Source organism: Carettochelys insculpta, chromosome 1 (assembly GCF_033958435.1).
Source record: "Carettochelys insculpta isolate YL-2023 chromosome 1, ASM3395843v1, whole genome shotgun sequence".
NCBI classification, from domain to species: domain Eukaryota; kingdom Metazoa; phylum Chordata; order Testudines; family Carettochelyidae; genus Carettochelys; species Carettochelys insculpta.
The window spans coordinates 10,095,947-10,122,812 of record NC_134137.1 but is presented as its reverse complement, the minus strand read 5'-3'; the positions used below and the strand labels follow the sequence as shown (position 1 = coordinate 10,122,812).

General features: G+C 45.4%; 2 protein-coding genes across 2 annotated transcripts; both read right to left on the bottom strand.

The window, feature by feature from the left end:
- Nucleotides 1-2,491: 2,491 nt before the first annotated feature.
- Nucleotides 2,492-3,373, bottom strand: LOC142009714 (olfactory receptor 51G2-like). Its single transcript, XM_074988371.1, has one exon. The coding sequence runs from the start codon at nucleotides 3,371-3,373 to the stop codon at nucleotides 2,492-2,494; it is 882 nt and encodes a 293-aa protein (XP_074844472.1).
- A 20,132-nt stretch (nucleotides 3,374-23,505) lies between these two features.
- On the bottom strand, nucleotides 23,506-24,516 carry LOC142009201 (olfactory receptor 51G2-like). The gene has a single exon (XM_074987306.1). The coding sequence runs from the start codon at nucleotides 24,514-24,516 to the stop codon at nucleotides 23,506-23,508; it is 1,011 nt and encodes a 336-aa protein (XP_074843407.1).
- Between the last annotated feature and the right edge of the window lie 2,350 nt (nucleotides 24,517-26,866).

Genomic DNA, 26,866 nt, shown 5'->3' with positions numbered 1-26,866 from the left:
GGATTTCAAAATCAAACGTGTGAGTATTCATGTAACTGGATCTTCATGAGAGTACTCTATTGTACTCTCTCTCTCTCTCTCTATCCCTGTTTTCTGCCTGTGTCTGTCCTATAGGTAGAAAATATGTGGCACCCAGGAGAGACCCTATGGCAGAGATGTGGATGAGCTGTGTGCTTTAGAACTCTATTGGTTTAACTCTAGAGATTTCTCTGTTATGGCTGTACTTGGAATAAACCCATCTGTTTTTTTCTTCATTTAATAGCAGGTCGCTGAAAAAGAAGTAGGAATTGAATCAACAGCTGAAGAATCAATGAGAAGTCCTGTTGCACTAGTCATGTAACTGGATTTTTATATAGGATATGGAAGCCATTCTATGCATCCAATGTATCTAGTGGCCACAAACAGTATGTTGGGGGGGCATATGATGTGTCTGATGAAAAATGACTATGCACAAATCTAAGTATGCTACTTATATTTCTGTGTCATTTTTGTAGGTAAAGTTATAGATTTTAGCTCTATTGTTGTATTAGGAATATTCAGAGACAAAAGTAGAGAATGGGAGACGTGATTGACACCCCAGTCAGTGTACTTCATTGAGACAAAGGACAATACATATCTAAGAATTTGAGACTTTCTCCTGGAATTCATCCAATGGCAGTTATGAAGCTGTATACCCACCATCTGGACCCCAGTCAGGAAGTTTCAATACTCGCCTGAACAACACAACGATGCAGTCTAAATGCACCTTTGGCTGCCTCAAGGCATGTTTCAGGGGCCTGCTTCCCTGTGTGGACATGTGGATCACAACATTGTCCAAGTTGTGGAGGCTTGTTGTGCTCTGCAGACCATTGTAAAGAGGGAGAGGGAGTCATTCTTCCTGAGGTATGGGGTGGCTACCAGCCACAAGGGGTATGCAAATGAGCAGTCAGGCACAGCTGCCATCTTCCAGACCCATCAGGATGGGTTGTGGATCTGCAAGGCTCTGAGTGAGATCTTTTCCCACAGTCCCTCATGACTCTTCTTGGGACGCCCCTCAGCAGGGTCCTTGAGCTCACAGCCCCACCCCATCCCAAACATGATGCCTCCCTTTGACTTCTCGCCCCTTCACAATCTGTGCACAATGAAGAGGTCCACGGGTGTGGTAAACAAATAACTGCTTTCCTGAAGTAAAGAAAAATGTGTCTAAAGAAACTGTGTAATATCAAGTTATTTACCGTGAAGTGCAAAGAACAATTGACAGGGGCAGGGCAGTTGGTAAAGGTGTTGGGGACCTCAGAATATGGAGGAGAAGCCCATGGTGCATTGGAAAACCCAAACTCTGTATCTGCCCTGCAATTTATATCCTGGGTGCAGGGACACAGGCTTGGGGCTCTTATTGACCCACCCCCAGCCCACTGCCCATGACACAGGGAGGAAATGGGGCTCCTCAAAATGCTTCAATCTCCCCAGGCACCTCTTATCATGGTCCAGCTGTAGATTCTCTCTTGAGGATGGGAGGGAGACTTGAGCTATGTCAAGGAGCCAGGGGGTGGGATTTTAGGACAGTACAAGGAACACAGGATGGGACCCTGGGGAGGGAAGTCAAGGGGAGGAAGAGTGCTAAGGGGCTCCTGTCTCTGTCCATGTTTTGCCATTTGGAAAGGTGGTCACTGTACAGTGAATGTGCCAGGCTGGGGTAGGAGCAGGCTGTGCCTCTGTCAGGTACCTGAGGAACATTTCCTTCCCTTCTCAAGCAGCTGTATCAGAACAGAGGGAATGAGGAGGAGGGGACCTGGGCCTGACTCCCTTGTAGCACTGCCATGGGTCAAACTCTAACTCGCTGACAGCTTAATTTGTGGGGAGTGAGCTTTGTAGGTGGGAGGTGCAGAGCCAGTAAATTGGGAGGGACTTCCTGAGTGGGTTCCTCCTGGGATTCTTGGGTTAATCATGTTTCTGATATGACTCAGTTGTAAGCACCTGGCTGAGGGCTTAGGGTAATGGTAGGTGTTGGTGCTCCTTCAATAGCCTCAGTCTACAGCTGGTGAAGCAACTATGTATCACTTTGCACCCAGGGCAGGAGGAACTGCCAGACCCCCCACTGAAGAACAGCTCTGCAGCTTTTCCTTTACCTACACTTGTTTAAGCCAAGACAGGAAAATAACAGGCTAAGTATTTTGGGAAACAACATCCACATCCCTTCAATTTATTGGCTGAACTGGGAGCAATTTTGAGATAGGAGAAATCACCCATATGTCTCTTTCTCTGGCCAACTTCCCAGTGGTTCTCTGGCACTGATAAACACAGCTGCTTTTAAAAGGCTGGTTCCTGCGTTGGTCTCCTGCCCTCATTCCTCTATCCTTCTTCTCCAGTCCATCACCCATTGCTCCAGGCTTTAAGCACACCACAAACGGTCTCTGCAGAGTGAAAACCAGTGGCTCATATCATATCAGATGAAAGCATACAGGATGGAACAGGAAGCTTTTGCCTGTGTTTTTGGTCTCCCATTTCCGTGTCATCTGACAAACATACTGACTATCTTTGCACGCAGGTGTTTGCTTTTCACACTGTACACAATGGGATTCAGAAGAGGTGGGAACATCACACAGATATAGCCCAGGAGAATCTGAGCCAATGGAGGAGGGCTGTTTCCAAATCTATTCATCAAAGTTACGCTGAAATATGGTGTATAGAAGGAAAGGACAACACAGAGGTGGGAGACACAAGTATTCAAGGCCCTGAAGCACTGTGTACGGGATGTGATATTCAGTACTGTTTTGAGGATTATCACATAAGAGAGTAAAATGAGCAGTGAATCCAAGCCTTCCGTTAAGAGTGCAATCAACAAGCCATAGATGATGTTGACTGTGATATCTGAACAAGCCAGTTTCATAACCTCTCCGTTTGTGCAGTAGCTACGTGTTGGGATAATTTGTCGACAGTATCGGTACTGTTTCAGGAGAATGGGATATGGAAGCTTTACGACCACCCCTCTCAGCACACATGCCAATGACATCTTCGCAATTCTCTGTGGTGTTAAGATGGAAGCGTATCTTAAGGGGTCACGGATTGCAATGAGGCGATCGAAGCCCATCAACAAGAGCACAGAGGACTCGATGCATATAAGTGTGAGGATGAAGTAGAGTTGGGCAAAACAGGCATCATGGGTGATCTCCCTAGAGTTCAACAAGAATATTCGCAGTGTTGTCAGCATCGTGGTTATTGATAAGGCAAAGTCTGTGATGGCCAATATGGAAAGCAAAATGTACATGGGCTCATGGAGGCTTGGATTATTTTTTATAATAAACACAATGAATGAATTTCCTACTATGGATATTGCATACATTAAGCAGAAGGGGATAGAGATCCAGACGTGCATATGCTCCTGTCCAGGCATCCCGGTGAGAAGGAAGACTTCAGATTGAAATCTGCTGTCATTGATAGCTGACATAAGGGACTTGACAGGTGAGAGTAGTTCAATTTTTCTGAAAAAGAAAAAAAAAGACTTTATGATATTAATGTTTCTGGAGTTCAGGAATGATCAGCCACTGCACCACCAACAGGAACATTGGCACTGCCAGAGTGGATCAGAGCTTCAGTGCCTCTAAAGCAATCTGAATTGACCACTTCCAGAAGTGTCAGAGAAATGTGGAAGAATTCTGGCTGTTATACTTCCCTGTGCTGCTGATGTAGTTACAGGTATGTTGGGGCAGGCGGATGAAACTTTGCAACAGGCTACCTGCACCTGCTAACTGGACATTTTTGTTGCGTTGATCAGGAAGTTTGCAGATTCGGGATCTCTAAAGGAAAAGAACTACACCTTTTTCTGGCAGGGTAAAGCCCAAGAAGAACCCAGGGAGCATGGTGTTGGCTTCGCTGTCAGAAACACCCTTCTACAAATGGTTGATTTAGTCATGGGCGGATCAGAAAGACTTCTTCAGATCACGCTTCAAACGTGCGCCGGTCCTGTCCACCTGATCAGCGCTTATGCCCCAACCCTGTACGCCACACCAGAAGTAAAAGACAAGCTCTATGACGTGCTTAGTGCTGCTGTAGCGCAAATACCTGCTCGTGAACAACTGTACATCTTGGGTGACTTCAATGCAAGAGTTGGAGCTGATTGGGCCTCATGGCCTTCCTGCTTAGGACACTTTGGCTGCGTCTACACGTGCACGCTACTTCGAAGTAGCGGCAGTAACTTCGAAATAGCGCCTGTCACGTCTACACGTGTTGGGCGCTATTTCGAAGTTGAAATCGACGTTAGGCGGCGAGACGTCAAAGTCGCTAACCCCATGAGCAGATGGGAATAGCGCCCTACTTCGACGTTCAACATCGAAGTAGGGACGTGTAGACGATCCGCGTCCCGCAACATCGAAATAGCGGGGTCCTCCATGGCGGCCATCAGCTGGGGGGTTGAGAGATACTCTCTCTCCAGCCCTTGCGGGGCTCTGTGGTCACCGTGGGCAGCAGCCCTTAGCCCAGGGCTTCTGGCTGCTGCTGCTGCAGCTGGGGGTCCGTGCTGCGTATACAGGGTCTGCAACTAGTTGTTGGCTCTGTGTATCTTGCACTGTTTAATGAAAGTGTGTCTGGGAGGGGCCCTTTAAGGGAGCGACTTGCTGTTGAGTCCGCCCCGTGACACTGTCTGCAGCTGTGCCTGGCTCCCTTATTTCGATGTGTGCTACTTTGCCGTGTAGACGTTCCCTCGCTGTGCCTATTTCGATGTTGGGCTGAGCAACGTCGAAGTTGAACATCGACGTTGCCGGCCCTGGAGGACGTGTAGACGTTATTCATCGAAATAGCCTATTTCGATGTCGCAACATCGAAATAAGCTATTTCGAAGTTGGGTGCACGTGTAGACATAGCCTTTGGTGTGGGAAAAATGAATGAAAATGGACAGCGTCTCTTTGAACTGTGCACATACCACAATCTGTGCATCACAAACACATTCTTCCGAACGAAGCCACAGCACAGAGTGTTGTGGAGACACCCACGCTCGAAGCACTGGCATCAACTAGATGTGGTCATCACTAGGCGTAACAACCTCAAAAACGTCCTTCTGACACGCAGCTATCATAGTGCTGACTGCAATACAGATCGCTTGCTAGTTTGCTCCAAGCTCAAGCTGAGACCCAAGAAGCTATACTGCTGTAAACCTGCTGGAAGGCCCCGCATTGACGCCAGAAAGGCGGCAAACTCGGAGAAAGCTGAGAAGTTCAGAGAGATCCTCCAGGAAAATCTGCGCAGCGGCCATGGGGGCGTCGATGCGACATCCAAATGGCAACATCTGAGGGATACAGTTTACAACACGGCCTTGTCGGTGTTTGGAAGAAGAGCTAGAAACGCGAACGACTGGTTCGAAGCTAACTCTGATGAGATGATTCCAGTCATTGAAAAGAAGCGTGCTGCACTCCTGGAGTACAAACTCTTACCGAGCCAGAGTACCCAGCAAGCACTTACAGAGGCCAGAAGAACAGTACAGCAGACAGCCAGGTGCTGTGCCAACAACCACTGGCTCCAGTTATGCAGCAGCATCCAGACCTGTGCCGACTTTGGTAATCTCAGAGGAATGTACGAGGGTATGAAGAAGGCATTAGGACCCATCCAGAACAAGATGGCACCTCTGAAATCCAAATCTGGTGAAGTCATCGCTGACAAAGCCAAACAGATGGAGCGCTGGGTCGAGCACTACTCCGAGCTGTACTCACGTGAGAACGTTGTGGTTGACGCAGCCCTCGATGCTGTCGAGCTCCTACCAGTAATGGACGAATTGGATCAAGAACCGACTGTGGATGAACTGAAGACAGCCATCGACAGCATTGCAGCAGGAAAGGCCCCTGGTCAGGATGGTGTACCACCACAGGTAATCAAATGTGCCGCGGACACACTCCTGGAATCTCTGCATGAGCTGCTGTGCCTGTGCTGGAGAGAGGGTGAGGTTCCACAGGATATGTGTGATGCTAACATTGTAACGTTGTTTAAGAACAAAGGAGACAGAAGTGACTGCAACAACTACCGTGGAATCCCCCTCCTAAGCGTCACTGGTAAACTGTTCGCTCGAGTCATCCTTGGCAGACTCCAGAAGATTGCTGAGAGGGTGTACCCTAAATCGCAGTGTGGATTCCGTGCAGAGAGGTCTACCGTTGACATGGTCTTCTCTCTAAGGCAGCTGCAGGAGAAGTGCAGGGAGTAGAGGAAGCCACTCTACATAGCCTTCATCGACTTGACCATGGCTTTTGACTTGGTCAGCAGGGATGGTCTGTTCAAACTGCTCCACAAGATAGGTTGTCCTCCACGGTTACTGAAGATGATCCAGTCGTTCCGCGAAAACATGAGAGGAACCATCCAATATGACGGCGCATTATCGGATGCTTTCAGAATCAGGAGCGGCGTCAAACAAGGATGCGTGCTTGCTCCGACACTGTTCGGGATCTTCTTCGCACTCCTCCTGAAGCATGCCTGTGGATCTTCAACAGAGGGCATCTTGCTGCACACAAGATCTGATGGGAAACTGTTTAACCTTGCAAGGCTGAGAGCTAAGACTAAGGTGCGGGAAGTCCTCATCAGAGACATGCTGTTCGCAGACGATGCTGCTGTAGTGTCTCACACAGAAGACCAGCTTCAAAAACTGCTGGATCGGTTCTCCAAAGTGTGCAAGGACTTTGGGCTTACCATCAGCCTAAAGAAGACAAATGTACTTGGTCAAGATGTTGCTGAATCCCCATCAATCAGCATTGACAACTATACGTTAGAGGTTGTCCACGAGTTCGTTTACCTCGGGTCCACCATCACTGACACCCTGTCATTGGACACTGAGCTAAATAGGAGGATCAGAAAAGCAGCCACAACTCTGTCCAGACTCAGCAAGAGAGTGTGGAATAACAACAAGCTGTACACTCACACCAAAATGCAAGTCTACAGAGCCTGCTTCCTCAGCACCCTCCTTTATGGCAGCGAGACTTGGACCCTGTATGCCCGCCGGGAAAAGAGGCTGAACGTCTTCCACTTGCGCTGCCTCCGGCGCATCCTTGGAATATCATGGAAGGACAGAGTTACCAACACAGCCGTCCTCGAGCAAGCTGGAATCCCAACCATGCACACCCTCCTCAGGGAGCATCGGCTCCGCTGTCTTGGCCACGTCCACAGGATGAACGATGGAAGGATTCCAAAAGACATCATGTATGGTGAGCTAGCCTCTGGCAAAAGACACCCCTGGACACCCCCAGTTGCGTTACAAAGATGTCTGCAAGAGAGACCTCAGAGAGGCAGACATCGAGCTGGACAACTGGGAAGAACTAGCAGACAACCGCGGCAGATGGAGGCAGGGGTTACACAAGAGCCTTCAGAAGGGCGAGTTAAAGATCAGACAGCTAGCAGAGGAGAAGCGAGCACACAGAAAGCACAATGAGGACTTGCCAGACACCCACTACATCTGCAAGAGATGCAGCAAGGACTGTCACTCTCGTGTGGGTCTTTATAGTCACAATAGACACTGTAAATGAAGTCTTAAATTGAAACTTTAAAGGGCGCGATCCATGGTCTGTGCAGACTGAAGGATGCCTACTACTGCTACTACTACTAGAACCCTTCTAACATATTTTAAAACAATCCTCACTTCATTTTCTGGATATTCTGATTACCCACATAACAATCCTGTGCCTCTTTGAATCTTTCCAAGCTCTTACTATGATATTACATTCCATATTCATTATCAAAATATGCTTGTGATACGATTTTAGCCTAAGTGAGATGTACTTTATGCAAGAGGAGTTCTGGAAAGCATCATTGAAAAGTTTTTCATATCCTGAGTGTAACTATCTTATTTCTATGTCTGTGTTCCAGGTGTGCTATTTTGGCTTCAACCTGCCACCAGCTTTTCAGATAGTTGTACTATGCAGACTGAGCTGATGGCAGGAAAAGGGACTATGATGAAATTTAGCTTGGGTTTTGGTGGATGCTCCATACACCTAATGATTCATGGATGCTGTGATTCAACAAAGACTCCTGCTCACCTGATCCTAATACACATTGTAGACTGTTGAGCTGTTCCTCTATGTGGCGGGGGAGTCACAAAAAGGAATCATAACTTACAAAAGTTCTGTAAAAGTCAGATTAAGGAAACATTCAATACCTGGCGGGGAGAAGGGGGAGACCTGTTGCTTGTTTACATTCTTTCTATTTTTTTTTTGCTTGTATTTCAGCTCTGCTACATTTGCTGATGCCCACTGTGGCCACTTCAGGTTGTACCCTGGTAAAGCTAGATGGGGAAGTGTTCCCCCACCTGCCTTCAGACCGGACAATATACCATGAAAAGGCTTAGTCTGGCTTTCAGTGGATGTTCCAAACTGCTATTGACTCATGGATGCTCTGATACTACAGAGACACCAGGTGACCTTATACTACCCTCCAACCAGGACTGTTGACCTTTCCCATTAGTAGAGGGGAATCAAACAAAGGATTCCTAACTTTATACACATTCTAGGTAAGTCTGGTGAGGAGAACATTCAGTGTAGGGGGAGGAGGAGACCTGCTGCTAGTCTGTATTTTTTCTATTATTTTCCTAGTACTCTGATTTAGTGTTTTTTCCACTTCTTTGCCCCGCTAAAGTGTAAAGGTATTTTTCTTTTTTATGATATGACCCAATTCTATCATGGTAGTGTGGCAGTTTTTTCATATCTTCCTCCACACTGAGGGTGGAGGAGAACTTCTTATAACTTTGGTCTTGGATCCCAAGATGTGATGGAGTGGGGGGAGTGCATGTGTGAGTCAGGCTGGATGTCTGAGGCAAGCAGAGCAGCTCCCAGTGGCTAAGGATGACCCTGGGGCTACAACTGGCAGGTAACACCTCTGCCCTGAATAAAGAGCAGGGAGGAGCTGAGCTGGGTTTTGAATCGGGGGCGGCAGTTTGAGGCTAGGAAAAGGGAGAGCTGGAAGGCAGCCAGCCTGAGGAGGGGGAAACCTACACCCCAGAGGGGCACCCCTCGGGGTCTTCTCCCCAGGACGGGTTGGAAGGACTGTCTCTGGCTGCTGTACTGTTGCTTCTGTGAGAAACTGGGCTTCTGTTGCCTAATAAACCTTCTGTTGTACCTGCTGAGTGAGAGTCACTCCTGCCAGCAGACGGGGTGCAGTGCAGGGGGACCCCTGAACCCCATCACACAAGACAGATGGACATCTCAGTTCTGCGGCAAGTCCATTAAGCTCAGCCTTTCCTGGGCAGATCTCAATGCTTTTATTGCTCTGCAGCAGGGTTTGCCCTACCCCTGTATATGCTGAAAGAAGTTTCACAATCTGACAAAGCAAGACAGACTTAAGCATGCCTTGGTTGACAGAAAAGGTGGGCTCTGTATCTTTCAGCTTGTCATGTGGCTACCAAGGGTCCAACCCATCTCACCTGCACTCATTCCTACCTTGCGTTTGCTTGTTCCACCGCCAGTTTGAGCATTGAATAAATTCACATCTGGATTCTTTACACCAACACCCTTTCTGGATCTCCACTTCCAAGAGTAGCCTATAGTATCATTACAAGCATGTAGCCACATGGAAAGTCTTTTTATTTATCTGTCCTGCACTCAGGATGTTAATATATACATTTTATTGTCTAATTTTATATTCATTTTTCATTCTTTTTTTTCTTCTTCATTTCTCCACTACTGAAAGTACAAATGATGCCACAACACCTTTATACTGCATAAGATATGTTTTTTGGACAGGTACATTATTTAACCAGAGTGACTTCAGTGTTATTATTCACCATTTCAATGTGTAAATTCCATACATTCCAGGCTCTCTTAACTTTAAATTAACAAATGCTCTCATTAATACACATTGACCCTCAAGATTTCCTCAAGGGAAGTGAAGTAGTCTGCCAGGCCAGGACACTTTTGTCTGAATCCAGAAATATGGCTCATCTTACAGGCTTCTCTTCACCCTCAGGGACCCCCTCTCCTCCAGCAGTATGAAGATTGTTACATATATGGCAAGTTACAAATGTAACACAGACGGTTACTTAACCTGGGTGGGGGAAGAGGTAGCATCACCAATGGCTGAATAACGCAAACATTAAATTTGTACTCATATCCATGTGTGCATGTAAATATCTTTATGCTTATATAGAATGTGATAACATAAACTGTATACAACATTTCTGCACCTCAACTGTACTCTCTGCTAAAACACAGGTCAGAGGTTTTGTTCTTTTACAATTTTATGGAAAGTTTTTGTCAAGTATTGCAAGAAGGCTGCATTCATTATCCCAAATGTAAGGGTTAGGGAGAGATTGTGGACAGTTACCAGGAGACTCTATCATACAATTGTTCATTGAACAAAGAGTTAATTGTATAAACACTTTGTGAACAGTATTTGAATACTTCTGAAATATTTAATAACCAAAAGCGGGCAGGGTGTGAGGCCTGACATGTGACAGTCACAGTCTAGAGAGAGGACAGAGATGCTGGTAGCCTTCCTAGGGCTACCTCCAAGGCAGGAATGCTGGAGTGCTCCTTCAGTCAGGAAAGAGAAATATCTCCTATCAGAGGTGTTAAAAAAGAGCAATGCAGTTCCGAATTCCTGTCTTCCGAATTGAAGTCTCTGAAAACGCATGATCTGGTTCCATTTCTAAAGGAAATGCACCTCAGGCCATTTGGAAATCAGTCAATGATATTCTGTGGGGTCTCCTATTGCTCATTCTCTGGCAGTGTCTTGTCCAGAGCACACAGCACCTCTAAAAGTTGGGGCCCTGGAGAAATCCTTGCAGGACATCACAGTTTCAAAACACAATGCTGACCTGGAAAGTCAGATTTCTTTGTTCTTAAATAACACACGGAGAAGCATGAGGAGATATAGGGGCAAATGTAGGGGCAGGATTCCCAAGCAACCATCATTCCCTGCCCTCCAGCCCTGTCACAGGCCAGCTGAGACCCTCCAGCTGCACTGAACATCTGTAAATGGAAGCAGCTGGCAGCCTTTCCTTGCACTTCACTTTTAAAAGACAGAGAAACTTGCCAACGTACCTAACTGCTGATGAAAGGGAGCTGCTTGCACCAAAGGTCTTCACCCTGTAGGATGAGGAATTATGGGAGAGGCTGCACAACGAGCAGGCAGTGTGTGTTTATATAGGGAGGTAACTGCCTTAGTTAAGCACGTGGCACATTCCCTTTGGAACCACCGGGCCATCAGGGAGTTTGCTTCTCGCTCTCGTGTTTTTTGGAAAGAGTTTGTTGTTGACAAATCTGCACTGTTTCTCCCCACCTTCCACGGTGTTACTGTATTTTAAAATAAACTTGAGAACCATTACTGTAACCCTTGTTTTCCCTGAATCTTATGCCAAGTGGACCAAGTCAGGTGTCTAATGAAAGCTGGTGATTCACTAAATCTGTTTATGTTTCTTGTACATATATGACAGCTTTGTATGTGAAGTTATTAGGGTGGATCTGGACCTGGGAATGTGGCTGGTCACTTTGTAGACTGGAAAACCTGAGTGGCTTTGGTGAGGTTAGTTCTGAGAGATTTATTCATGTGACTTCGGGCTGGCTAGAGGAGCAGCAGAGGTGCGATTAATTTGTTTTGCTTTATAGAGGAGGAAACCCCAGTCTGGGACTCTTTGGCGGCCTTGCTTTGAAGCAATTTACCCAGGTTTGGTTCTCTTAGCAGTGCCTGAGGACCTTCCATATTTTATTGCACCTTTCTATCTTCCAGTGTTTTGCTAATGGGTGAATTATTTGCTCCATTATCTTTCCTTTTATGAAGTTAAGCTGATTGGCATGTAATTTCCTGGGTTGTTGTTGTTTCCTTTTTTAGAGATGGGTGTAGATTTGCCCTTTTCCAGTCTTCTGGATTCTCTCCTGACTTCCATGGCTTTTCAAAGATAGTACCTCAGGGCTCAGATAGTTCCTCGGTCACCTCCAAGAGTTATCTGGGTGCTTCTCATTTCACCCTGGTAAATTGAACACATCTAACATTCCCAATTAGTTTTAACTTGTTCTTTCCCCATTTTAGCTTTCACATCTACCCCATTTTCACTGACATTCTCTATGCTAGGTGTCCTTCTACCACCAACCTTTTTGTCGAAAACTGAAAGAAAAAAGTCATTATACATCTCTTGTTTCCATTTTTTTCTGTTACTGTTTTCTTCTCTGAATAAGGGGACTATCCTGTCATTTGTCTTCCTCTTGCTTCTAATCACAGAGAGGTCTCCGTGTTATTCTGTATCTTCACAGAACAAAACAGCAGTCCTGTAGCCCTTTAAGGACTAACAAAATAATTTTTTGGGTGATGAGCCTTGGTGGGGGAAATTCACATCTTCAGATCTGAGGAAGTGTGTCTGCCTCACAAAACCTCACCACTTATTTACTTAGTCCTTAAAGTGCTCTAGGACTGCTTTTTTATCTTGTTTCTAATGTGTTTGTAGAAGGTTTTCTATTTTCCTTTTATACCTATAGGTAGTTTGAGCTTATTTTGTGCCCTGGCCTTTCTAAATTTCCTCCTATTTGTTTAAATGCAGACTTTGTGATGTGATATTGTTAGCCGATGGCCAAGGATGTTTGGTGAGGTGCCAGCTATGCCCGTTTTATACCATCCGTGACTTTAACCGCTAGGACTCACTGTCCTTTCGCGGTGGGGAGCCCGGGCCAGGCTGACGGATGCCCCAAGGTCCTAAACACCCGTGACTTTAACTGCTAGAGCTCAGAGCCCCTTCGCAGTGGGCAGTCAACACTGACTGACAGGTGCCCCAATGGCAGCACTAAGAGCCTTTCCACACCCGTGACTTTAACCGCTAGGATGCACTGTCCCTTCGCGGCGGGCAGTCAGGATTGACTGACAGGCACCCCAAAAGTTTGCCCCGTGGAGGTGGCACAACTCAACACTAGGCTCTTAGTACTCTCACCTAATGACCAGGCTTTATAGCCAAAATGGCTGAGGTTCTTTGATTGTGTTGGCTGCTTTACAGTAACCCAGGGGAAACAAGTCAGGCTTATGCACAAATGGTTACCAAAAATTTATTAAACTAGATTCTAATCATGTGGTTACAAAATTGCTAGTGCCTACTTATTCAAATGTATAGATGTTACACACACAAACAAGTTACAGACTGAAGCCACGATCCCAAAGAAAGAAAACAAAGTATAAAGCTCTATTTCAAAATATGTGTACACTAAAGATAGGAGATCAGGTGTGGGTGCTTCTTACCCTCCTTGCATCTCTCGATTCCAGCGGTGCCAAGCCAGGATCGGTCACTCAATTCCGCGGAAAGACGAATAAGGGACAAGGCTTAGGGACCCTTTTAGCTGCAGAAGCCTTGGGAGGCTGTCACTTATCTGACCAGCAGATAGATAGTGAAAAGCACTCAAAAATCATGGTGCTGTAGGTCCCATATTTATACCTCTGTACTCCTTTATTCTCTTTCTCCTTTCTTATGTCAAATTGGGGCTGGTCTGTCTGGGTGACACCAGTTTTCACAAGAGTAGTTTACACTTGCAAGGGAGAGAAACAATAAGTTTTGACTACTGGACATTACTTTTGTTAGGGTAAATATCTTTCCCGTCTGAAATGTAAGTGTGTGGGCATCATCTCATCAGTAGGGGCTAAGAGCCATGTCTGTCACAGCTCCTCTGCCTGCTGTGAGCCTAATCATTGTATATGTTCCCAGAGGCACATTGTAGCAGCACACCTGTGCTTTCTCGCAGCTTCAAAGGCTGTGCTGGAATTTACGTTAAGTGCCCTGTTGTTTTGGCTCCCTTGTTTTCCCAGCAATGCTGGTCTGAGAGGGGGCTGGCTGTCTGGCTACAGATATAGTTTCCACTTTTTGATCACTGAATATCTCCTATTTTAGCCAGACTTCGTCTTGTTACATGTTTCATATATTCCCTGCACAGTGGAATAGTTTGCTATTTTGCCTTTAATAAAGCCTCCTGGGAAAACTGCCAACTGCCTTTGATTGTTTTTGCCTCTTACACTTGCATGAGTTTGCTGAAATCTTTCTTAGAATCAGAGAATCATAGTGCTGGTAGGGACCTCAGGAGGTCATCTAGTCCAGCCCCCTGCTTCAAGCAGGATCAACAACCACTAAGTCATCCCAGCCAGGATCCTGTCAAGCCAGGACTTAAAAACCTTTAGGGATGGAGAATTCACCACCTCTCTAGGCAACGCACTCCAATGGTTCACCAACCTCCCGGTGAAGTAGCTTTTCCTAATATGCAACCTACACCTCCCCCTTTTTAGCTTCAAACCATTGCTCCTTGTTCTGCTATCTGACACCACTGAGAACAGGTTCTCTACATCCTTTTTATTTCTCCCCTTCAGGAAGCAGAAGATTACTATGAAATCGCCACTCGGTCTTCAATTCTCTAAACTAAACAACCCCAAATCCCTCTGTCTCTCCTCATAGGTCTTGTGCTCCCGCCCCTTAATCAATTTTGTTGCCTTCCGCTGAACATGCTTCTTCATATCCACATCCTTTTTATCCTGGAGGGGGTAGGGGGTGCAAAACTGGAGGCAATATTCCAGATGTGGCCTCACCAGTTCCAAACAGAGGGGAAATAGCACTTCTCTAGATCTGCAGTAAATGCTCTTCCTAAAACACCCCAATATGCCTTTAGCTTTCTTGGCTACAAGGGCACACTGTTCACTCATTTCCAGCCTTTCATCCACCATAACCCCTCTGTCCCTTTCCCTGGACTGCTGCTTAGCCAGTCAGTTCTAAGCCTATAACAATGCTTGGGATTCTTCCATCCCAAGTGCAGGACCCTACACTTTTACTTATTGAACTGTGTCAGATTTCTTTTGGCAAAATCTTCCAATATATCTATGTCACTCTGGATCCTACCTCTTCCCCTCCAATGTACCTACCACTCCCCCTTACTTGGTGTCATGTGCAAACTTGCTAAGGGTGCAATGCAGTCCCTCATCCAGGTCATTAATAAGGATGTTGAACAACACCAGCCCCAGAACCAAGCCTCCTGTAATACCTGAAATCCCGTGTCTTTATTTCACTGCCATCCCTTCTCCCAGTCCTTACATTCATGAACACTTTGGTTTAACCACCTGTTTCACCACAGATGCCTTCCGCTATTGAATTCTCAGCCAGACCTTCAATGGTAAACATATATATCTGTACAATTCCCCTATGCAGGAGGCCAATTCTGTTAACAGAGTTGGCTGTGTATTCCAAAATCCCGCCTGAATAATAATTTCCAGTTATCACTGTGACTGCCGACAGGCTCTTCTCCCAAGATCAGGCACAATATTATTAAAATTACCATATTAGCTGGGAACTCTGGTGTAGAGAGGGGCAACACTCATGCCATAGTAACATGGAGCTAGTGAACATGTGCAGCTAACTGGAGTTTTGTGAGGGAGTCCTCCAGATGAAGAAGGAGCGATTACATGACCCTTGGGGTGAGTTTGTTGTCTGTAGTGTGTGTGTGTTTGTGCTGTGGTGTGCTTGCTGCCTGCCTGAAAGATGCCATGTGGTCTCTTTGCTTGGAGCACCATGTGCTGACTGTGTGCTGAACCTAGCAGCCTGCTTGGCAAGGTGGAGAGCGACCCCTGAGCCCTTACTGAGGGGATGGGGCTACTAAGGCAGGGCAGGGCTTTATAAAGCCTGCCCCTAAGCGAGCAGAGGAGCTAGCAAACATGAGCAGCTAATAGGGGAGTTTTGCGATGGAGTTTAGAGGTGGTGTGTGAGGGAGGACTAGCGACACTTAAATCATCCGACTTGAATTTAAAGCCAATAACAACCTAACTTAATCCATGTGACCCTCTTCAGGATTAATAAAACAATGAAGGCAGAATCCCAGCAAGAGGGTGGGGGCTTTCAAGTTTATTGCATCCAATGTAGTTTGTATGATTACCTGACATCTGGGCAGATGGCCTATGAGTGCATCCTGTGCAAGGAGCTCCTGGCCCTCAGAGACCTTCTACATGCTTTGGAGACTAGGGTGGTGGAACTGGAGGAGGTGAGAGAGAAGGAGAGATACATAAATGAGATGTTTCAGGACATGACAGAATGGTACCACCTCCAGTCTGGCAGCCTTGGTGCTGCTGAAGATCATGAAAGTCTCAGGGAGGGAGAACATCTACTTGGAGCAGAGGAAAATGATCCCGTAGCTGGGATCCTCCTTCCAGATGATGTCAGAGTATCCTCTCTCCTGAGGATACCTCTATTGGGGAGGGAATTCCAGGTATTAGGAAGAGACAAGTTTTTATTATGTATGATTCAATCATAGGAACATAGAAACCAAGGTTTGTGATGGCTGGGAGAACCACATGATGACTTGCCTGCCGTGTGTGTAGGTTGAGGATCTTTGAGTCATCTAGGTAGATTTATGTGTAGTGCTGGTGGGGATGTGGTGGTCATGGTACAGCTTAGTACCAATGACATAGGGAAGAAAAGGGTGGAGGTGGATGCTAGGTAGGAGATTGAAGTCTAGGACCTCCATGGCCATGTTCTCTGAAATACTTCCAGTTCCACATGCAGGGATAGTTAGACAGGAAAAACTGCAGGGTCTCAATGTGTAGATGAGACGATGAGGTAGGAGGGAGGGGTTTAGATTTATAAAGAACTGGGGGAATTTTTGAGAAAGGGAAAGCCTACACAGGAAGGGTGGTCTCCACCTAAGCCAAAATGGAACCAGACTGCTGGCACTTAAAATTAAAAATCTCGTAGAGAGAGCAGGTTTTAAACTAAGGGCTGGGGAAAGCCAACAGTCGCAGAGGTGCAATGTGGTTCGGAAGGTGGCATCCGTTAGGGGAGGATCTCTTACTGGAGATTCTCTGTGTCCTAATCAGAAGGAGAGGATGAAACACGATAAACGTGGTAAAACACAGGTAGTATCTGACGAGGAGCAGTCAAATAAAACAGAATTCCTTTCAGTTATGCCATGTAATGGGATTCAACTAAAGAGAGATAAGTTTTTAAAGTGCTTATATACAAATGCGAGAAGTCTAAATAATAAGATGGGTGAGCTAGAGTGCCTCATATTAAATGAAGATATCAGTATAAGAGGTATCACAGAAACTTGGTGGAATAAGGATAATCAATGAGACAGAATAATATCAGGGTACAAAATTTATTGGAAGGACAGAACAGGTCATGCTGGAGAGGGGGTGGCACTATAGGTTAAAGAAAGTGTAGAATCAAATGAAGTAAAAATCATAAATGAACCAAACTGCACCATAAAATCTCTCTGGATAGGAGTCCCATGCTTGAATAATAAAAATGTAATGGTAGGGATATATTACTGACAACCTGACCAGGATGGCGGTAGTGACAATGAAAGGCTAATGGAGATTAAAGAGGCTACCAAAGCAAACAAACAAACAAAACAATAATAGTGGGGGATTTCAACTATCCCCTTATAGACTGGGCTCATGTCACCTGAGGACAGGAAGCTGAGATAAAGTTTCTTGAAACCCTAAATGACTGCTTCTTGGATCAGCTATTCCTGGAACACGGAAGGGGAGAGGCGATTCTTGATTTAGTCCTAAATGGAGCACAGGATCTGGTCCAACAGGTGAATGTGCGTGGACCTCTGGGTAATGCTGACAATAATATAATTAAATTTAACATTACGGTGGCTAGGAAAATACTACAGTGGCGTGAGACTGTAGTCTTTAATTTCAGAAAGGGGGACTACACAAAAGAGAGGAAGTTCGCTCAACAGACATTAAAACGTAAAGTACCTAAAGTGAAATCCCTGCCAGCTTCATGGTAACTTTTTAAAGACAACAAAATATTGGCTCAACTTAAATGTATCCCCCAATTTAGAAAACATAGTAAGAGAACTAAAAAAAGTGACACTGTGGTTAAACTATAAAGTAAAAGAGGCAGTGAGAGACAAAAAGGCATTCTTTAAAAAATGGAAGTTAAATCCTAGTGAGGAAAATAGAAAGGAACAACAACTCTGAAAAGTGAAGTGTAAAAATATAATTAAGAAGGATAAAAAAGAAGTTGGAGAACAGCTAGCCAAATAGTCTAACAGTAAAAAAAAAAAAAAAAAGAAAAAAATACTAAGTACATCTGAAGCTAAACAAGCAGTAGGGCCACTGGATGATCAAGCTGCTAAAGGAACACTCAAGGATGATAAGGTCATTGCTGAGAAACTAAATTACTTCATTGCATCAGTCTTCATGGCTGAGGATGTGAGGGAGATTCCCAGACCTGAGCAATTCTTTTCAGTTAACAAATCTCATGAACTGTCTCAAATTGATGTGTCATTAGAAGAGGTTTTGGAAAAAATTGATAAACTAAATAGTAAGAAGTCATGAGGACCAGATGTCAATCACCCAAGAGTTCTGAAGGAACTCAAATGCGAAACTGCAGAACTACTAACTGTAGTTTGTAACCTGTCATTTAAATTAGCTTCTGTGGCAGATGACTGGATGATAGCTAATGTGATATAAATCTTTAAAAAGGGCTCCAGGAGAGATTCTGGCAACTAAAGGCCAGGCAGTCTGACTTCAGTACCAGGCAAACTGCTTGAAACATGAATAATGAAAAGAATTGTCAGACACATTGATGACCACAGTTTATTGGGGAAGAGTCAACACCGCTTTCGTAAAGGGAAGTCGTTTTTCACCAAACTATTAGAATATTTTGAAAGGGTCAATAAGCCTGTGGACAAGGGGGATCCTGTGCATATAGTGCACTTAGATTTTCTGAAAGCCTTTGACAAGGTCCCTCACCAAAGGCTCTTAAGCAAAGTGAACTGTCATGGGATAAGAGGGAAGGTCCTCTCTTCGACTGGTAGTGGGTTAGAAGATCAGAAACAAAGGGTAGGAATAAATGATCAGTTTTCAGAATGGAGAGAAGTAAAGAGTGGTGTTCCTCAGGGGTCTGTAATGTGACCAGTCCAATTCAACATATTTATAAATGATCTGGAAAAATGGATAAACAGTGAGGTGGCAAAATTTACATATTACACAAAACTACTCCAGATGGCGTCGCAGGGTGGGGCCAGGAGAGGAAAAGACGGGAGTGAAAACAGCAGAGATGGAGCTGACAATGAAAGTGGGATCAGCTGAGGAGCAGGTTGTCCTAAATCAGTTAGGGCCAGCTGATTCCACTCAGGGATCCCTTTATCAGCCCTTCTCCATGCAGGGCAAGGGGAGGGTGGTGTTTCATTGCACTGCTGATTTCATCCCATTATCATGTACAACATGTTGTTGAAAGGACAGCTTGTTCTCAGATAGTCACAGAATCATAAAACACTAGAACTGGAAGGGACCTGAAGACATCATAGGGTCCCGTCCCCTGCCCTCACAAGAGGACAAAGCACCATGTGGACCATCCGCAAGAGATAGTTATCTAACCTGCTTTTAAATAGTTCTAGTGACGAAGATTCCACAACCTTCCTAGGTAACTTCTTACACTGTATAGCCATCCTGACAGGTAGGAAGTTTCTCCTATAGTAGCCCCGTCTATGTTTCATTCGCCTTCACGAAAGACTGTATCAAATGCCTTAATAAATTTGAGGTATACCAAATCCACTGCTTTTCAATCTAGACAGGGTTGAACTAGGGAACACAGAGAAACTGACATATGTGGGGAGCATCAAGATGAAAGATCTATAATCTAAGAAGGAAATAGAGACTAGAAGAGCAAAAACGAGCAAGTTGGACGGCAATGGATAAGATCTCGAAAAGCAGATTGATTATCTTTGGAATGAAGCTACATCTTGAAAACATGTATATTTAGCAGTCTATTGTACCTAAGTGAGACATCGGTGATAATGAGAGATACGAAGAGAAGGATATGGCATTCTAGAGGAGTTGTTAGAGAGACAACCGAGAATAAGTTGGATATAGAAGGTCACCAATGAGTTATTATATAGGAAGATACAGCTGAAAGAGAAAATACTGCAGAAGGTGATACAATGGAAGTTACAACTATATGGGCATATCCGCAGAATGAACTACAAGTGAAAAGATATGACTCTCGTATTCAGAATAATGGACTGTTCAAAGAAGAGAGAAAGACCCCCAGATGTAGTAGATTGGCGTGCAGCTAATCTAAAGAATTTAAGCCACTCTGCAGTGGACAGGGAAAGATGGAAGAAAATAGGGTGGAGTTAGACACCAAAGTGTGCTGAGCCCATATTTTTTGATGATGATGATGATGATGATGATATTCACATATTCAGGACCATATTTCCATAAAAATCTGGGGGTAGAGCGTCACAACTGTCACCTTGGCTACATCTACACTAGCACACTACGTCAAAGTAGCCTATTTCGAAGTAAGAACATCGAAATAGGCTTCTTCGATGCATATCTTCTACACCTCCTTCAGGTCTGGTGCCATCAATGTTCAACAATGAAGTAGTGATAGAGAACGTCGAAAGGAGCCGTACCAGAAGGAAATGCAGAGCGTCACACACAAGCGCTCCCCATCGAAATAAGGGGCCAGCAAAGCCTGCGGACAGGGTCACAGGCTGGACTAGCCCTTCTGGGGCAAGAGCAAGCTGCTCCCTTAAAGGTCCCCTCCCAGACACACTTGGTCTGCACAGCATGAGGTCCACAGAGCCGACAACGGGTTGCAGACCCTGTGCACACAGCATGGACCCCCCAGGTGCAGCAGCAGCAGCCAGAAGCCCTGGGCTAAGGGCTGCTGCACTAGGCGACCACAGAGCCCTGCAGGGGCTGGACAGAGCATCTCTCAACCCCTCAGCTGATGGCAGCCATGGAGGACCCTGCTATTTCAATGTAGTGGGACGCGGATCATCTACACACACCCTACTTCAACGTCGAACGTCGAAGTAGGGAGCTATGCCCATCTCCGGGTAGGAATAGTGATTTTGACGTCTCGCCGCCTAACATCGATTTCAATGTCAAAATAGCACATGGTGCTTGTAAACGCAACGCGTGCTATTTCAGCATTGTTCCAGCTACTTCAAAGTAGCTGGCTAGTGTAGACGCACCCCTTAACACTCTGTTGGTTCCTGTGACACTCTGGTGCCTTCAGTGGTATCTAAGAGACTCAGAGAATACTGCAGGCAGCCTAATCTTTCCTCTCTGATCCTTTCAATGAGTTACTCTCAGGCTGCGATACTTAAAGCAAGAGCCCCCTGTGTGGGATTGTATCAATTCAGTCTTCTCCATAGCAGAGGTTCCCCTATCAGCCCCATCCTACTTCTTCCCACCAACTTCCTTCCCTGAGTCTACTTTGGTTCAGAAATGCAGAAAACTGTGCTCCTTGTTCTGCTTGGAGGCTCTGTCTCTGTTCCATCTCTTCACTAGAGGCCTTTCCCTCTGCTTCTCCAATTACCCCAAGGTTAGGTACCATGTCCAGGCTGGAGACAGGCTGTGGCAACACAAACAAGAGGGGACCGTGCTACCATGGGAAACCTGAACTCTGCATCTGCCTTGCAATTTATATCCTGAGTACAGGGACACAGGCTTGGAACTCTTATTGACCCACCCCCAGCCAACTGCCTAGGACAGAGGGAGGGAATGGTGATCCTGAAAATGCATCAAGCTCCCCTGGCACCTCTTATCATGGATCAGCTGTGGCTTCTTTCTTGGAGAAGGGAGAGAGTCTTGAGTAGTAGGCATCCTTCAGTCTGCATAGACTATGGATCGCGCCCTTTATAGTTTCAATTGAGGACTTCATTTACAGTGTCTACTGTGACTATGAAGACCCACACGAGAGTGACAGTCCTTGCTGCATCTCTTGCAGATGTGGTGGGTGTCTGGCAAGTCCTTATTGTACTTCCTGCGCGCTCGCTTCTTCTCTGCTAGCTGTCTGATCCTCATCTCGCCCTTCTGAAGGCCCTTGTGTAACCGAGTCTTGAGTAATGGCAAGGAGCCAGGGGGTGGGATTGTTGGACAGTACAAGGAACAGAGGGGTGGACCCTGGGGAGGGGAGTCAAGGGGAGGAAGAGTGGCAAGGGGCTTTCATCTCTGTCCATGTTTTACCATGTGGAAAGGTGGTCACCGTACAGTGAACGTGCCGGGCTGGGTTAGGAGCAGGCTGTGCCTCTCTTGGGGCATTTCCATCCCTTCCCAAGCAGATGTATCAGCACAGACAGAAAGAGAAGAACAGGACCTGGGACTGTCTTACTTGCAGCACTGCCATGGGTCAGTCCCTCACTCACTGACAGTTTCATCTGTGGGGAGTGGGCCCAGTAAGTGAGAGGTGCAGAGCCAGAAAAGTGGGATGGGGCTTCTTGATTATACATATAATGTGATGGGGGCAAATTTAGCTACAACAGATCAGGAAAGGGATGTTGGAATTATAGTGGATAGTTCTCTGAAAACATCCACGCAGTGTGCAGCGGCAGTCAGTAAAGCAAATAGGATGTTAGGAATAATTGAAAAAAGGGATAGAAACAAAGAAGAATATCATACTTCCCCGATATAAAACTATGGTATGCCCACATCTTGAGTACTGCATGCAGATGTGGTCTCCTCATCTCCAAAAAGATATATTTGCATTAGAAAAGGTTCAGAAAAGGGCAACTAAAATGATTAAGGGTTTGGAACAGGTCACATATGAGGAAAGGCTAGGGAGACTGGGACTTTTCGGTCTAGAAAAGAGGAGACTGAGGGGCGATATGATAGAGGTATATAAAATCATGAATGGTGTGGAGAAAGTGAATACAGAAAAGTTATTTACTTGGTCCCATAATATAAGAACTAGAGGACACCAAATGAAATTAATGGGTAGCAGGTTCAAAACTAATAAAAGAAAGTTTTTCTTCACACAGCGCACAGTCAACCTTTGGAACTCCTTACCAGAGGACACTGTGAAGGCCAGGACTGTAACAGAGTTTAAAAAAGAGCTCGATAAATATTTGGAGGTTACGTCCATAGATGGCTATTAGCAAGGGGTAAGGTATGGTGCCCAGCCTTTTGTCGAAGGCGGGAGATGGATGGGAGGAGACAAATCGCTTGATCATTGTCTTCGGTTCACCTCCTCTGGGGCACCTGGCATTGGCTACTGTCAGCAGACAGGATAGTGGGCTAGATGGACCTTTGGTCTGACCTAGTATGGCCGTTCTTATGTTCTTATGTTGAATGGGTTCTCCTGGGGCTCCTGGGTTAATCATGTCTCTGACATGACTCATTTGCAAGCACCTGCCTGAGGGCTTAGGGTAACAATGGGTGTCCCTGCTCCTTAAAGAGTCTCAGTCCACAGCTGGTAAAGCAACTTTGCATGACTCTGCACCCAGAGCAGGAGGAAGTGCCAGACCCACCAGTGAAGAACAGATCTGCAGGTTTTCCTTTACCCACACTTGTTTAAGCAGAGACAGGAAAGTAACAGGCTGAGTATCATGGGAAACGACATCCACATCCCTTCAATTTATTGACTGAACTGGGAGCAACTGTGATATTAGGGAAATTACCAGTATGTCTCTTTCGTGGGCCAACATCCCAGTGGTCCTCTGGCATGGAAGAACACAGCTGCTTTTCTAAGGCTGGCTTCTGCCTTGGTCTCCTGCCTTCATTGCTCTATCCTCCCTCTCCAACCCTTTACTCATTGCTCCAGGCTTTACATACATCAGAACCACTCTCTGCAGAGTGAAAATCACCGGCTTATGTCATCTCAGATGAAAGGATACAAGTGGAACAGGAGGCCTTTGCCTGTGTTTTTGGTCTCTCATTTCCCTGTCTTCTGACAAAAATCCTGACTATCCTTGCACGAAGGTGTTTGCTTTTCACACTGTACACGATGGGATTCAGAAGAGGTGGGAACATCACGTAGATATAGCCCAGGAGAATCTGAGCCAAAGGAGAAGAGCTTTTCATGAATCTATTCATCACAGTTACACTGATATATGGTGTGTAGAAGGAAAGGACAGCACACAGGTGGGAGACACAGGTATTCAAGGCCCTGAGGCACTGTGTATGGGATGTGATATTCAGTACTGTTTTGAGGATCATCACGTAAGAGAGTAAGATGAGCAGTGAATCCAAGCCTTCTGTTAAGAGTGCAATCCACAAGCCATAGAAGATGTTGAATGTGATGTCTGAACAAGCCATTTTCATAACCTCTCCATTTGTGCAGTAGCTACGTGTTGGGATAATTTCTCGACAGTATTGGTGCTGTTTCAGGTGAATAGGCAATGGAAGCTTTAAAACCACCCCTCTCAGCACACACACCAACAACATCTTGGCTAGTCTCCGTGGCGTTAAGATGGAAGTATATCTTAAGGGGTCACAGATGGCGATGAGGCGGTCAAAGGCCATCAACAAGAGCACAGAGGACTCGATGCATATAAGTGTGAGGATGAAGTAGAGCTGGGTAAAACAGGCATCATGGGCGATCTCCCTAGAGTTCAACAAGTATATTCGCAGTGTAGTCAGCATGGTGGTAATTGATAAGGCAAGGTCTGTGACAGCCAACATGGAAAGCAAAATGTACATGGGCTCATGGAGGCTTGGATTAGTTTTTATAACAAACACAATGAAGGAATTTCCTACTATTGATACTGCATACATTAAGCAGAAGGGGACAGAGATCCAGAGGTAGTTGTGTTCCTGTCCAGGTATCCCAGTAAGAAAGAAGACTTGAGATTGAAATCTGCTGTCATTGATAGCCGACATTATGTACTAGACAGGTCTGAGGAAAAAAACTACAGAAAAGAAAAAAAAAAGGAGACTTTATGGTATTTAGTGTTTCCAGAGTTCAGGAATGATCCGTCACTGCACCCCCAACAAAAAGGTTGGCACTGCCAGAGTGGATGAGAGCTGCGGTGTTTCTAAACCCACATCAATCGGCCTGTTCCAGATGTATCAGAGAAAGGTGGAAGAAGTCTGGCTACTACAGTTCCCGATGTTCCAGATGCAGTTGCAGATGTGCCGGGCCACATGGATGAAGCTCTGCAACAGGCTACCTGCACCTGCTAACTGGAAATTTTTTTTCTGTTAATCAGGAATTTTTAGAACCCTTCCAAGATATTTTAAAGCACTCCTGACTCCATTTTCTGTATTTTCTGGTTACCCACATTAACATCCTGTGCCTCTTTGAATCTTTCTGAGCTTTTACTATGATATTAAGTTCCATATTCATTATCCAAATATGTTTATGGTATGATTATAACCTAAGTGAGATGTCCTTTATGTGAGACAAGTTCTGGAAAGCATCACTAGAAAGGTTATCATCTTCTGAGTGTAATTATCCCATTTCTATGTGTGTGTTCCACATGTGTTGTATTGGTTTCAGCCTGCCATCAACTTTTCAGATAGTCGTACCATGCAGAATGGGCTGATGGCAGGACAAAGGACTGTGAAGAGATTGATCTTGGCTTGTGGTGGATTGTCCATACACCTCGCGACTCATGGATGCTGTGATTCTATGCAGACTCCTGCTCCCCGATCCTAGTATCCACTGTTGACCTGTCCCTGCATGTGGCAGGGGAGTCACACAAAGGAATCATTACTCATAAAACTTCTGTAAAAGTCAAGTTAAGAAAAGATTCAGTGTTGTTGGGGGCTGGAGAAGACCTGCTGATAGTTTACATTATTTCTATTCTTCCTATCTGTTTTCAAGCTGTGCTACATTGGCTGATGCTCGTTGTGAACACTTCAGGTAGTAACATGTTAAAACTAGAAGGGGCAAATACCCTCCCCTCCCCTTTCAGACAGGGCAATGGACCATGAAAAGGCTCAGCCTGGCCTCTGTGGATGTTCCTAACTGCTATTGACTCATGGATGCTGAGATGCTACAGAGACACCAGGTCATGTTACAGTAATCTCCATCCTGGACTGCTGACTTTTTCCCATTAGGAGAGGGGAATCAAACAAAGGATTCCTAACTTTACACACATTCTAGGTAAGTCTGTTGAGGCGAACATTCAGTGTAGGGGGAGGAGGAGACCTGCTGGTAGTTTGTATTTTTCCTATTATTTTCCCAGTACTCTGATTTAGTGTGTTTTCCATCTCTTTGCACCCTTAAAGTACAAAGGTATTTTCCTTTTTAATAATATGATCCATTTCTATAATATATAAGTGGTAGTGTGGAAGGTTGTTCATGTCTTACCCCACATTGAGGGTGGAGGAGAACTTCTTACAACTTTGGGTTTGGACCCCAAGAGGGATGGACATCTCTGTGCTGCAGCAAGTCTGTTAAGCTCAGCCTTTCCAGAGCAGATCTAAAGGCTTGTCTTGCTCTGTGGCAGGGTTTCCCCTACCCCTGGGTATGTTGGAAGAGGCTTCAGAATTTGACAGAGCAAGACAGAGTTGAACATGCCTTGGTTGACAGAAAAGGTGGGCTCTGTATCTTCAGCTTGTCAGATGGCTACCAAGGGTCCAACCCACCTCACCTGGCCTTGTCTTAGGTAGCATTTGCCAGTTCCACTGCCAGTGTGAGCATTGAGTAAATTCACAATTGGATCATTTACACCAATACACTTTCCAGAGCTCCACCTCCAAGAGTAGCCGATGGTATTATTACAAGCATGTAACCACATGAAACGTCTTGTTATTTATCTGTCCTGCACTCAGGATGTCAATAAATATGTTTTATTGCCTAATTTTATATTCTTTTTCATTCGTTTTTTTTTCTTCATTTGTCCACTACTGAAAGCACAAATTATGTCACAGCACCTTTAGAGTGTATGGGACATGTCATTTGGAACAGGTACATAATTTAATCAGAGTGATTTCAGTGTCATCATTCACAATTTCCGTGTGTAGATTACAAGAGATCCAGTCTCTGTTAACTTTAAATCACCAAACACTCTCATTAATACACATTTGCCCTCAAGTTTTCCTCTAGGGAAGTGAACTCCTCTGCCAGGCTGAGCCAGTTTTGTCTGAATCCAGAAATATGGCTCATCTTAGAGGCTTCTCTTCACCCTCAGGGGCCCTGCCTCCTCTAGCAGTATAAAATTTTTCTGTATCTGGCAAGTTACAAATGTAGCACAGACAGTTACTTCACCTGAGTGGGGGAAAA

Excerpts from the sequence above, each read along its gene's own strand:
- LOC142009714 (XM_074988371.1), bottom strand. The coding sequence starts at position 3,373 with ATGCCTGGACAGGAGCATATGCACGTCTGGATCTCTATCCCCTTCTGC.
- LOC142009201 (XM_074987306.1), bottom strand. The coding sequence starts at position 24,516 with ATGTCGGCTATCAATGACAGCAGATTTCAATCTCAAGTCTTCTTTCTT.